We start from the raw sequence: 15,175 nt of genomic DNA, 5'->3' as shown, positions 1-15,175 counted from the left end.
ACTGAACACTTCCGACTGTACAGTGGTAGTTTAAGCTCCTTGGCTAGGCCTTAACATCTCGGCCGCAATAGAAAACGTGTATGCAAACGTTCAAAATGCCCTCGGAAGTTGACGCCAAATTCTGAAGTTGTTGTTGTTGTTTTTTTTTTTAGTAAGAGCGTCAATTTGTAGACGCGAGTAACCTATGGTAAATGTAAAAAGAGAACTAAGCCATAGATACGAAAAACGGATTATCTTGCTTTGTTTCTTGAAATGTCTGTCATTCTTAACGAGGCATGTGCGTGCCCATGGCACTAAAATAAAACACAGAAAACAAACCACATCTAATATTATAGCAAAAAATGCTAGTTTGTAACTACTGTAGGCTATAGGAATTTATAGCCTATGTAGCCTACCTAATATTGAGGAATGTTCATAACAACCTAGATGAATTGATAAAAAAGATAAGTAAATATGGCCTAGATGTGCAGATAATGGGCGAAGTAATAGGGGACTATGTATATTGCTGTTAGAATAGGGCAATTTACCACCAATAAGCTTAAATGAAAGTAATGCTATTAACTCATAGCTCAATTTACAAACAAAACACAAAATTTACTCTGACGGTACTACAAAAGTTCACTCCCTTTGACCATGTAGACTGTGAGATGCTCACTGTTGTATAAATGTATCAGTACTCACCACACGTTAAGAAGGCCAGTATGTGTATTAAAGATGGAATACAGTTCGAATACAGCTTTTGAACCTCCGTTTTTGCTATGAGCAAGTAAACTAACGCAAAAATCTTCACCACAGATGATAGTGTGTGGTATAAGTGTATTCAACATTAGCTGTTTCTAAAGGAAAAGTAAATCGTGTTTTCATTAGTAAAACAACCTGACCGTGAGATCACGAAACGATCTTAAACTTATGTCAAAATTTCAGATCAATTTATAATTGTTATCTATGATGTAAAAAGATCAAAATATTGCTTGTCAATTTCAAATTCTGTGTAAGTTATTGTAAAACAAATTTCAGCTAAAATAACGGAAAGGATCACACCAAATTTAATGATTAAAATTTTGACTTAAGTCTGTGATCGCTTCGTGATCCCGGTACCAGATCACATTTGATCCATTTACGGAATGCACATCGAGGTAAGAAACAGCAAGCTCAAACGCGGATGACAGTAAAGTGCATATAGCTCACTGAAAGCTTGACACTGTATAATGGATAGCTAGAGCAAGCTAGTAATTTGTCATAGCAACACATGCCTGTAAGACGTTTTACCATGGCAGTTACGACCTTTACCGTGGCTTATACTCTCAAAAAATTAATCCGTTATTTTTAACAGAAAGTCTGTTATCTGAGTGATGCTGAAATGTAATGAGTTATTATAAGAAAATATTGTCATATTCAACGTAAAAGAATATATTCAGTTATTATAACAAAATATTATGTCATATTCAACGTAAAAGAATATATTCAGTTATTATAACAAAATATTATGTCATATTCAACGTAAAAGAATATATTCAGTTATTATAAGAAAATATTTTGTCATATTCAAAATAACATCCAGTTAGTCTAATAGAATCTTAACTTCGAATTAATAGAATAGTTGTGTTATATTTAACAGAATAATCTATCGCAGTAGAAGAATTCATTCTAGCATCACTCAGACAACATGCTTTCTGTTAAAATTAACAGATTGATTTTTTTGAGTGTATAATGGTTAGGGTGTCCGCCAATAGTCGGACCTGGGTCAGGTGATACAAAAGATTTTTTTAAAATGGTACTTGTTGGTGCATCGCTTGGTTAGTGCACGGAAACAATACTCGTTGGTACGGTATCAGTATAATGTAACTTGGCGGTGTGTCATGTCTCCATGGTGTCTTCGGCATGATGCTTCAGTGGCAGCAGCACTTTGGCAGTATGGACTCGCCCCTTTCACAAGAAGACACAGTGTATACACACACACCTAATGACTCCTCGTCGTAATATACCTGAATAATGGTTAAGTACGACGTAAAACCTCATGTGTACATATAAACATCCACGGCGCATGTAGTTACTATCAACTTATGCCAAAATAGTTTGCTTTATATGATTCTTAAGATGCATGAAAACCAGAGCGTCTAAAAAAAGAAAAAAAACAGGAACAGTTAACGTCTTTCCGAGGCGGCCTACCCTAGGTGTGATATGTTCGTTTGCCTCTGGAAACAGTGCATTGAAACATTAAAAGAATGAACCGAAAAAAAAGAACAATAATTAATATCTTTCCGGAGTAAGCCTATTCTACGTGTGGTATGAATGTTTGTTTTCCTCTGGAAAGCCGCTGGACACGAGACTTTAGCACTTTGCCTCTGCACGTGCTTTATAAGAAGCAGGCAAACTACTGGCCTCTCTATCCTCTTTTCATTCCCAACTAAATTAGACAGCTCATTTACCATTCTGACAGGTCCCGCCCACTTTATGGCGTCAAGCCGTAGTTTCATAGAATCATTTTTGACACTAGCAAGCTTAAGGAATCTCTATATACTGACAAGGAAGCATTTATCCAGCTCCTTGTTCTTAACCTCCGCCATTCACTAAATTTTTACCTTGTCACTGTCTGAAGTGTTAATTATCCTAGTGCATTCGAAAATATGGAAGCCGCTAGCGAACATAGCCTCTCCACGTTCGCATGATTAATCTTTAATATTATAGTAAAAATAATAACAAGAACATTGATTTGTAAAAGTCGCCAAATGTCCGCAGCTGTCAACAGAAAAATGTGCCGATATTTTATTTATTTGATTTATTTGACTGCTGTTTTAAGCCGTACTCCAGAATATTTCATTTATACGACGGCGACCAGAATTATGGTGAGAGGAAACCGATCAGGGCCAGGGGAAACCCACGACCATCCGCAGATTGCTGGCAGACCTTCCCACGTACTGCTGGGGTGTGGCGATACCGTAGAGTCAAATGATAGTGTGATATCACAAGTATGATATATTTTAAGTCTGTAGTGTATATAGCTGCGCTACTTAACCCATAGGCTATTCTTGATTGTACATTGAACCAATTCCACTAAAACATTTCTGACTTAAGTCAAAATCTAAAACGTTGTAACAATCATTAGTTTTTGGTTTTAGAAGTTGAAATTTTCACACATAACATTGATGAGGTGGTTAAAATTTTAATTTAAAAATCTTGGAAATAATCTTTATAATCATCTTTCAAACTCTGACTTAAGTCTAAACTGGCCTCTCTGGAATAGGCCCATTGTACCATCAGTTCTTGTTAGGTAAACCAAGTCCCAAGGACGGGAGAAAGAAGCTAAAAATCCAAATTGTGTGTTCAAAATTCAAAATATGAAGGGCAATGTATATTCACGGTATAGCTTCCATGTAACATCAACACAGCTAATATTCATGTCCGTTTTCGTAAGGATGTTATAGGAATAAAGGTAGTGCAGCGCATGCAGAGTGAATACGCATCACACTAACAGGAAATCTTCAGGCAAGCGATTTACGTCTGGTCAGTTCCCTCTTCCATATATCACTGTTGTTCGCTGACAGATACAGCTTATACACATGATATATATCATAGGTATGCCTCTATACCTGCTGCTATGGTTCCACGCTTGTTCTTCAAAACGTCAGTCATAAGCAGTTTAGTCAATGGGTGGCAACCACATGGTTTTAACTCGAGGCCCACGGACAGCTCACCCAATCACTCAATTACGTGTGATACGTGCAAGCCTGACAGTTTACGTCGTAGTAAGATAACCTCTGTCTGCGGAGAAGTCTAGTACCATTTTTCTTTCTCAGGCATATCGGGAATGCCTCTATGGCGTGATGTTTTGACATGCGTGTTTCTGCACCAGGATCTTAGTACATACATGAAAGAGATTTTGTGTACTACCGGTAGCTAAACTTTATGGCAACTACTTGTGCGACCTTAGGTGAAAGGGGGAAATCTATTTTTCTGAACAAGGTAAGAGCTTGCTACATTTTTTAAGTATATTTTATGTGATACCTATGGTTATAAGCAACGAACCCTTCAAAATTGGTATAAGAGTATATCGTGTGCTTGAATAATATTCTTTGCACATTTAAATGGTACTTTTACCTTTGTTCGTGTCGTGGACGTGTATGCATATAAGATATGACTAATGTCTCTGTCTTGTGCGACAGACATCTTGGATTCTGAGCGAGATCGCAGAATCTTACACCCCGTTCTCAAGGGAAAAGTTAAGCTGGTTTAATTCCGAGGGTGGCTTTGATTCAGTTTGACCTCACTAGAGGAAGGGATGACGCCGTAATTAATAAATTTTACCCGTGAGAATGGAGGAAAAGTGGCAATCATTGCTGCATGAGTTTGTTCATATTCCTGCTGTACGACATTTTTGTTCTTTTTCGCTCTTAGCTGACATGACTTATTGAGTTAATCGATTTTCTATGTCTGCATGAATAAACCCCTACATTTCGAAAAGCACCAAGACATGTGCCATGTCTTATCGTTTTATGATTAAACACGTCTCAACTAAAGTTTCAGGAAATATAATGTACGTTGTACACTCTGCTTTCAGTTGGTCTGTATTAAACTGAACTTTGTAAAATGGAGATATGTGTTCAAAGTTGCTATTCTTGCTGAGCTAGTTTCAGATGAGAGACACAATTCTCCTGAATGCAACGAAATGAGAAATAAGCAGGATTTGTTACTTTTGGTGCTTGTAGTGTGGTCAAGCTTAAAACAATCTAAAATGTAGAAGATTTAGATATTTCCGGGCGTATGGCAACAGTCAACGGACTGTAATCCAGGGGAGATCAACTTTATTGCAATTAGTGTATCAATATATCGATTCATGTCTGTGAAACTACAGTTACATTCACTACAGACGTCAGGCAATTGCCACAGAGGTTTCTTTGTGATTATTAATGGGCTGGGACTGTTTGACATTTCCGCCCACAAATGTTGGTCCCAAGCTGCGCAAAGGCACATCATTCTTTGGTGTCGCGCTGTAGCTCTGGTAAACTATGCCTCTTTGCGTCTGTACAAAAACAGTAATATATTAGCCAAGAGAGCAAATTATAAAACCGTTTGAACAGTTACCCTAGTGACGGACTAGATTTTCACATTGTGCCACTCCCACCAGAAACTAAGCTTGTTACAACATCCATTTAATCCCAACTATAACCCTATATTAGTCATGCACGTAAATGACTTGAAATGTTATTCACAAGCTAATCTGTTCATTGTCACTGAAATGTCATCTTACTGAAAACGTATAAACTTCAGCTTCAAAAGGTATGTTTTATGAAAAGCATTACCCCCCCCCCCCCCACCCCCCCGCCAATTGTGTTTTTGGAGTGAAAAGAGATGACCCTTTGTAAATCATTCTCCTGGATTCAGTGCACACAAGGACTTCACAGTTCCTTGGTGTTGTATATCAAAATCTGTACATGTGATTTAATATTTGCATTGTGACTAGACCTACCAAAGTAAAAAATCTAAAGAAGGGTTTCAGCTAGAATATACTGAAGATTGGCATCGTACCAGATTCCATATTCTGTCGTCTCTTCGCTTATTTATCCGTCTGTGCTACTAGTCTGTGTTTCCAGCAATTATCATATAATCTTTTCTATGTTGGTGGTGAGAACACTTGTGCTACGTAACCTTTTACTTTGTAAGCAGGACATAGATTAGATACGCGATACACCTATATGTACCTATGCGTACACATGTGTAGAGGATACACAAGAAACAAGAATTGTGTGTTTCCTTTGGCGCGTGTTTGACGACATTTTACCGACATTGAGATGGCAATGAAAGTTAACATGCAGTAGGCCCTTCCTCTCGTGTTTGGATATGTGTAGGACCCACCCAGTGTTTATTTGCCAGCATGCCCCAGGCATCCAAACAACCAACCTGTTTGTTATGCTCCTGTACGAGCGTCTCAGCCACTAACCACCCATATTCACCCCCCTTACCCTGCTGTGTCTTACAGAAACGCCAGTCTTAGCAGAGTTAATGAGTTGCTAGGCAGGGAATTGTTGAATACGTTTGTTGTCGGTCTTAGTTCATCTCCTTCAGAGAAGCTATTTCTCTGTTGACATCTTCATACAACTCCCAGAGCTGACGGACAGCTTTATGGGAAAGAAATTTACGTGAGGTGTAAAGTGTACCGGCGCACAGTGGAGCAGACAGTTGCTCGCACTTCAATTCCTTGTACTCGTTCTACAAAGCAGTCGCAAACTACTACATGTACACTCAAATGCGCGATATCCAGGCTGAATATGTTTCTGAATGCTTTGTGCTTAGCGTTAGTGTTTTGAAAAGTAAGTGGAGCAATGATTTTCAAACCAGTACAAGTGATAGGTTATGTTTCTGTAACTCTTAGTCGATCCGATCATTACTATGTAGATTAAAATGAAAGCATTCAAGTGTGATGGCCTTGGTCAAGCAGTCATGCTCATACAATTATCATTGCGCTGTAAAGCAAAAAGTTCTTTTTGACTTTCACCCAGTTTCTTTCTGATATAATAGACCTATTAGCAGTGAATCGAAGACTGTGAATCATTTGCTGCATGAAGTAATGAACGTCTAAGTTGTGTAATCCGATGTTTACACGTGTGTTTGCAATGATTTAATTTCATTTGATTTATTTGATTAGTGTTTTACGAATATTTTATTTATACCACGGTGGCTAGCATTATAATTAAAGGAAACCAGGGGTGAAAACCCACAACCCTCCACAAGCTACCTTTGAAGTGACGCTTTGTGGGTAAACTGGTAACGAGTTATGCATACATTGCACAGCTAGAGCACAGCGGTCAAGTCGTTTTTCTTCTTTTGTTATCAGCTCCTTCAAATGTATGTGGAGATGCATTTTTAAAAAAATCAAAACGAATAAACAAGTGTTACAATAATGCACTCAAAGCATGGTTGTGTTTCATCGAGGTTTGATTTTTCTAATCATGATTGTATTTCATCGAAATGCGATTTGACTTCCTCGAGATGTGATAGTACTTCCTTAAATCATGATTGTTCCCTAGAATCACGATACTGTTTTTTTTTCAAACCAGGATAGTTCTTCTTCGAAACAGGATTGTGTAAATGAAAAATCTCTCATACTTCAGCGTTAGACCTTTACTTATTTACTATACTTCCTCGGATAAAAAAACATGAAAAAAAATCCCTCATATGATATTTATTTTCAGAACATTAACCTAGCTCTAAATTCATCTTGTTTGCTTACTTAGTTGCATTAGGATGATGAAGGGATAATTCAGATTTCAGATAAATTCCATAAACACCTCTCTAAGACTAATAAATATTATCTGTAAATACTTTCATGTCATCAAAACTATCAAAAACCACCGTCAGCGGCTATCTTCGAGATGAGAACCACGTGTTCAGGTGCGAGTCAAAACATTTACGTGCCCGGATGTTTACAGACTATTCTCCCCACAGGTCTATTTCTCCAGGCTAAAAATACACTGTGTTGAAGGGAGGGTGTATAAGGACGCATGTGGTCGTAAACGCCTCTTCTCGGACTGAACCCATGAAGACGTACCGTGCGGGAACAAGTTATGGTTCGTGAGGGCTGTCAAATACGCTATTAACAGGGGTCCGAAGGGAGGACATCTGGCTTTCATTTTCACTAGTTTATGGCCCGTATTCTCCAGCCAGAACATATGTTAGTATTCTATATGCACATTCAAACGTCCATCATTTGTATTATTTAAAGGTGAAGAAAAGGGTGGAAATTACGCAGACTGGATATGACTAGGTGTTAACAGTTATTTGTAAACATAAATTTATTTTCGATTTTTAGTCTTTAAACAGCATACAGGAACATTTGAAACTGATTTTTGTTCCGTGTGTATTTGTAATGTTTTAAGCGGTGATGTCATGCAGTACGTGAGAAGGTATCCCAGCAACCTGCGGTTGGTCGTGGGTTACTCCTTGGCTCTGTCCGGCTTCCTCTAGGCATAATGCTGGTCAAATAGTCTGGAGTAAAGCGTCAAACACCAATGAAATAAATAAATAAATAGATAAATAACTGATGATGTGATGCATCTCTAATATTTTTGTTATATAAATGTGATTTTTATTCAAACACAATCAAACACAATATTTATGGCATATTAAAAATATAAAAGTGATTAAATTCAGAATTAACACATTTGATTCAAGAAAAGACTAATACAGAGGACGAATAAATTTATATTTTTATTTTATAGAACATTGATGATGAACATACTTACAAATAACTTTGCATCTTCTTTCATACGATATTAATGCCTTAACTTTAGATTTTCTCCACATTCAGCAATTACTGACAATGCTGTCTTTTTAGAATATGGTTCATATCTGAAGCAAAGAAATAGTACCTGGTGCATGTACTTCAGGCGCGTTTGAAAGTTGTACGGCCATCACCTGACTATCACAGAAGCAATTTGAAAGTTGTACGGCCATCACTTGACTATCACAGGAGCAATTTTTCAGAAGCCATTTGAAAGTCGTACCGCCATCGCCTGACTATCACAGGAAGGTCCAGTTGACGTCTAGGTACCGGAAGCTTTGCCATGTTTGGGATGCTAGACGACTGGAGATATCCTGAAATTGTTTCACAGGGTCTTTTTTTTACATAGATCAATTGCAGTTTTATGTGCTTAACAGTCTACAGTGCACATGTGTGTGTATGGGCCTCCTTGTTGTTGGTTGCCATTAATCGTTTGATTTATTTTATAATGTTTTTTTACGTTTCATATCTACATGTATATACATACAGTTAAAATGTTTTGGTAAAGAAGTATAAAATGTGTACACTGATTCTTTACTACAGAACAATGTACCTGTCACAATTTGAATTCTTTGGTTTTCTTATTTTGCCTTTTTAAAGCAAAATGTATCCCTTGAGGCAAAGGTTTAAAAAATAAAACCCCAGATGTTTATGTAGTCGCATTAAGTCAGCGAACAAGCTATGTAGACTGTATACCGTACTCTGGGTTTAGGGTCACGCGTGAGAATTATGAGTTAAATTTTACGACTTTGGGGAGTTGTCGGACCTATTGACACGACCTTTAGTGAAACGGGGCCCTGATGTTTTCTTGGACTGTTATTTAAGGCCATTGTTATTACAGGCCATTCTCACATATATTAACACCTTCCCGGATAGCACAGTTGGTAGAGCGTCCGCTTGGGGAGAGGTAGATCCGGAATCATTCCTGGGTCGAGTCACACCTAAGACTTGCGTTCAGCATGAAGGACATAGTGCAACGACTGGTTGACCCGTATATAATGGCTCGGGCGGGGCGGCTTAATTACTTTTGGTAAGTCGTCTCAGTGAAGCAGCACTAGATTGAAGAGCGGTGGAAATCCGTCCTGCAACAAGGAGGTTCATCTATACACCCTAAGGATTTCTTCGTCCTCATATGACTGAAAAATTGTTGAGCACGACGTTAAACCTCAAGCATTCACTCACATATATGAACAAGGCCCTCTATACTATGGGTCATTGAAACCTTAGTCCCAGACTGAAGTACCGCTTTCCACGAAGTTATACTACAGAATGTTTCAATAGGTGACGATTTGCATAGGAAACGCAGATTGTTTACTCAAGGAAATCCTGATGTGTGCCGAGGATTTGTGAAGACTACTGTGTTATTTACGTGTTGATTTCAACGCTCCTTTTGACGTCATTTTGTTCCCATGGTTACCGGTTTTTAGTGGTTAAAATTGAATGGAGAGATGATCAATTTGGATACAAAAAAAAAAAAAAACCAACAAAAAAAAAACCCAGAAAAACGACATACTTGTACAAATACCAATGGATCAGGGGAGACAACTTTTACGTGTCTGTTGGAGTTTTTTTTTTTTTCAGAAACAGAAATAGCCCACACCAACACCCCGCCCGTGGTTAGGCGTGAATGTGAATCCCTGTATCTGTAGGAGATACACTGGATTATTTATTAAGCCTGCATCGTCCGAACCAGAGCAAGAAGCGATATCCAGCTGTCAATTAGCTCTGATTTGCGACTTTAGCGATACTAAAAATGGAAAGACTTATAGGCCGGGGCATATAAATACATATTTAATCAGACAAATGCATTTACAAAGCGAAGCTGGTTTGAATGGGTAAAATGAACCTGTCTTGCCAATTGTTATGCCACTGACTCTTCATCAGTGAGTTGTTATTTGTTCCAGGCGCAACCCCACGGGATTTTCTACGGACTGACACCTGTAGGAGGGATGCGAGGTAACTTATAACTGGTCATAAACCGACCTGAAAGAAGGTGCAGGGTTGGGTTGAAGAGTATGGGGATGGTAGAAGGGAACAATTCCCGAGGAGAACATAAATAAATGAATACCAGAATGGTAAAGATCTACAAGCTAAAGATTCCCCCACTGATAGGAATTTTGTCACCCCTTACATTATCATGTTATCATGTTAGACTGTTCTTAATCAACCAACTGTCGTATGTCGAAATAGGTATTGCCTGTATTTACCCATACTTCTTAAAGCGCATGCGTCGCTCTCTACCTTTGGCCTTACATGACTGCCACCGCTATTGAATTTTGCACATAGATCTTGAACAACACCGAGATCGCTGGTGTCACGTTGATGAGTCAGAAATTGGTATCAGAAAACACAAACAATCCGTTTCAACAATTGTCTCTAATAACACTTTATGCACACGCATTCACTTTATCTAGAGTATGTATGACATGATTCTAACCAAATCCTGAAAACAATTTTATTGAATGCTGATTATATAGTTCCGCGGGAGGAGACATGTAATGATGCTAAGCCTAAACAAGCCGACGGACGTCTCACATTCTCCAAAGATCAAGCTTGTCAGGTGGTTGCATTGATGTAAAGTGAACGTAGAGAGCAACGCATACGCTCCATGCAGTATGACATTGACCTGGAATAGCTATTAAGAGTAACAGTTGAAATAAGAACGAGGCAACCAGTGAAATATGTGGTGTTAAGATTCCCCTGCACAGTATTCTAACAGGGGATAGATTCAAACTCCGTGTCCTGGTGGTTAGTGTAATTTCCCAGGAGCCTGCGATTCACCTTTCCGGTCACATATGCGGATGGTCATGGCCTTCCTCCCACCATAATGCTGCCCGCTATCGCGTAAGTGAAATATTCTTGAGAACTGCATAAAACACAAATGAAATAAAAAAATACAGGCTCAAAGTCATTTTGCGTCGCTTAATAAGACTGTCTAATTGCATTTATGGTATGAATGAGATAAATGGCCGTATTCTGATTCGCCATTCGATAAGTTTATTAGTTTCTAATTTCGGTAACCAAAAATTGTACAAACTGAACGTACGGCTATTCTGTACGCACATTGACACATCACATGATTTTAGTTCTGTGCATACATGGTGTGTTTAAGGACGCCCCACAGACCTATGATTAATCAACGACCAGTAAGGAAGCAATAACAGTTCTATACTGCTAGGCATAAATAATGAGTACTTGGTAACCTCGTCAAGCAACTACTGGTCTGGTCTTGCAATTATATTGTCTTCTTTTTGGGAATTTGCAAGACGTACTTCCTGCATATCTCTGGCGGGACAACGAAAAGGTTTGTTTGATCAAATGTCTCTTGCAAATTCCAGGCAGGCGGCATAAGTATTGTGGATATCCTGACTACAGCATTTTACCCTGTGCGATTTGCAGCTGACAGCTGTACAAAGAGTATAAGGAAAAAAAAGGAAGTTTCATGGAACAAGAATCATTGTTGATCTACGGTTTTCTTCTTGACAGGCAATTACATTGTTGAAACATTGTTACACTTTGCCAATCCTTTGCCAACATCCCAGGCTTAGTAAAATGCTCGATGTAATTTTGTTTTCAGTGTGAACAAAATTCTATCGTGGCAAAGATCCAATTATACCGAGATATGTGTGATCGCTATCTGGCGGCCCTCACGCATTTACGCCGGCTCAGTAGTGCCTTAAAACACACAGGGAAAAATATTGTCCCGAGAATAACACATAAAGACTTGTGATCCTAGCAAATTTCTGATTATTGCACCAAGAAGGGTGAAGAAGTACGAGGAGGGGATATTGTAGGCATCTAGCTGGCTAACATTTTACCCGCCTGGTTATGCAGAGCTCTCCTAATTTCCTCGTGCGCTCTTGTTGCCCACTTCATATAATGATCAGGATGTATTTCACTAGATACATTATGGTACCGCGGGAAAAGCATATCGTGAGTATCAGGTTCTTGGAGCTGCTACTCTAGATAACTCAACAAAGACTGTCAGAAAGCTGTCGTTTGGCGTCTGGAATCGGGTCATTTGTACCAGAAATGCTAATTTATTTCGATAGTTCAATTACTTGGTAAGCCACTATGTGTATTCCATCTAATAAACTTTAATATTAAAATAATGGTAATGGGACATGTGTACTTTTTTGATGTTATGATGAGACCGAGGCCACACGACGTAAAATAATCTTAAATTAGAGAATCATGGAAGCAAGAGATTTTTGAGAGTTGGACACTAATTTCCTCTGATGATGAGTGTATCTAATTACTTCTTGCGTGACTTAAGGATTATATTAATATTTTCTGATACCAGTAATTGGTTCCATGGTCTCTTTACCAGTACATTCGGAATAAGACGATCAGTTCAGTAACTCCTGTATGCTTACTGTGATTGATATGTAAGTTTACACAAAGTATAAAGTACCAAAACACCTACAAAATCAGCTTTAGAATCAAGTTAATTGAACAAATTACCCGTGCCTGCCTAAATTAGATTATACCCTATACAGAATGATCAGTCTGTAATATTATTCACAATATTATATTATTTGTTTTTAACAGCTTCAAAGATCTTTCCTCGGGCTTGTGATCAAAGCCCCATGGGCCTGACTTTTTAATACTGAAAGCGTGGACTTTTCACAAGAATCTGATTAACGTTTGCCGAGCTTGATTACTTTGATAAGGTTACGACGGAAGTAATAGTTCCCCAAAGACACGTTAAAGGCTTTATTCTGCTAGCACCAGTCAGCCAACTCAGGGCAGTAGACGGTAGGGAAAGAAAAAGCCCAAACACATGACAGCCTGGACGGCAACCAGGATTCTTTGATAGTTTTCGTTTCTTTCTTTTCTTTGGTGGGTAGAATTTAGAATAACGAACACATGAAAGCCTGGACGGCAACCACGATTCTTTGATACATTTCGCTTCTTTCTTTTCTTTGGTGGGTAGAATTTAGAATAACGGACACATGAAAGCCTGGATGGCAACCAGGATTCTTTGAGAGTTTTCGTTTCTTTCTTTGCTTTGGTGGGTAGAATTTAGAATAACGAACACATGAAAGCCTGGACGGCAACCACGATTCTGTGAGCGTTTTCGTTTCTTTCTTTGATTTGGTGGGTGGAATTTAGAATAACGAACACATGAAAGCCTTGACGGCAACCACGATTCTGTGAGAGTTTTCGTTTCTTTCTTTTCTTTGTTGGGTGGAATTTAGAATAACGAACACATGAAAGCCTGGATGGCAACCAGGATTCTGTGAGCGTTTTCGTTTCTTTCTTTTCTTTGTTGGGTGGAATTTAGAATAACGAACACATGAAAGCCTGGACGGCAACCAGGATTCTTTGAGAATTTTCGTTTCTTTCATTTCTTTGGTGGGTGGGATTTAGAATAACGAACACATCACAGCCCGGACGGCAACCAGGATTCTTTGAGAGTTTTCGTTTCTTTCTCTTCTTTGGTGGGTGGGATTTAGAATAACGAACACATGAAAGCCTGGATGACAACAAGGATTCTTTGAGAGTTTTCGTTTCTTTTTTTTCTTTGGTGGGTGGAATTTAGAATAACGAACACATGAAAGCCTTGACGGCAACAAGGATTCTGTGAGAGTTTTCGTTTCTTTCATTTCTTTGGTGGGTGGGATTTAGAATAATGAACTAATGACAGCCTGGATGGCAACAAGGATTCTGTGAGAGTTTTCGTTTCTTTCTTTGATTTGGTGGGTGGAATTTAGAATAACGAACACATGAAAGCCTAGATGGCAACAAGGATTCTGTGAGCGTTTTCGTTTCTTTCTTTGCTTTGGTGGGTAGAATTTAGAATAACGAACACATGAAGGCCTGGACGGCAACCAGGATTCTGTGAGCGTTTTCGTTTCTTTCTTTGATTTGGTGGGTGGAATTTAGAATAACGAACACATGACAGCCTGGATGGCAACCAGGATTCTGTGAGAGTTTTCGTTTCTTTCTTTTCTTTGGTGGGTGGGATTTAGAATAACGGACACATGAAAGCCTGGACGGCAACCAGGATTCTGTGAGCGTTTTCGTTTCTTTCTTTTCTTTGTTGGGTGGAATTTAGAATAACGAACACATGACAGCCTGGACGGCAACCAGGATTCTGTGAGCGTTTTCGTTTCTTTCCCTTCTTTTGTGGGTGGGATTTAGAATAACGGACACATGACAGCCCGGACGGCAACCAGGATTCTGTGAACGTTTTCGTTTCTTTTCCTTCTTTTGTGGGTGGGATTTAGAATAACGGACACATGACAGCCTTGACGGCAACCAGGATTCTGTGAGCGTTTTCGTTTCTTTCTTTTCTTTGGTGGATGGGATTTAGAATAACGGACACATGAAAGCCTGGATGGCAACCAGGATTCTTTGAGAGTTTTCGTTTCTTTCTTTTCTTCGTTGGGTAGAATTTAGAATAACGAACACATGAAAGCCTGGACGGCAACCAGGATTCTTTGAGAGTTTTCGTTTCTTTCTTTTCTTTGTTGGGTGGAATTTAGAATAACGAACACATGAAAGCCTGGACGGCAACCAGGATTCTGTGAGCGTTTTTGTTTCTTTCTTTTCTTTGGTGGGTGGGATTTAGAATAACGAACACATGACAGCCTGTATGGCAACCAGGATTCTTTGAGAGTTTTCGTTTCTTTCTTTTCTTTGGTGGGTGGGATTTAGAATAACGGACACATGACAGCCTGTATGGCAACCAGGATTCTTTGAGAGTTTTCGTTTCTTTCTTTTCTTTGGTGGGTGGGATTTAGAATAACGGACACATGAAAGCCTGGATGGCAACAAGGATTCTTTGAGAGTTTTCGTTTCTTTCTTTTCTTTGGTGGGTGGAATTTAGAATAACGGACACATGAAAGCCTGGATGGCAACCAGGATTCTGTGAGCGTTTTTGTTTCTTTC

The 15,175-nt window shown here is 38.9% G+C and overlaps 1 protein-coding gene across 1 annotated transcript in view; it reads left to right on the top strand.

Moving 5' to 3' along the window:
• The first annotated feature begins 3,863 nt into the window (after positions 1-3,863).
• Positions 3,864-15,175, top strand: part of LOC135462566 (calcitonin receptor-like) — a 161,967-nt gene continuing 150,655 nt past the window's right edge. The window contains exon 1 of the mRNA XM_064739790.1: positions 3,864-3,963. Within this exon, the coding sequence (XP_064595860.1) occupies positions 3,907-3,963 (57 nt within the window). The 5' untranslated portion in view covers positions 3,864-3,906. The remainder of the gene's footprint in view (positions 3,964-15,175) is intronic.

Source organism: Liolophura sinensis, chromosome 2 (assembly GCF_032854445.1).
Source record: "Liolophura sinensis isolate JHLJ2023 chromosome 2, CUHK_Ljap_v2, whole genome shotgun sequence".
NCBI lineage: Eukaryota > Metazoa > Mollusca > Polyplacophora > Chitonida > Chitonidae > Liolophura > Liolophura sinensis.
The sequence above is the reverse complement of the archived record's forward strand: the minus strand, read 5'-3'. Positions and strand labels throughout refer to the sequence as shown.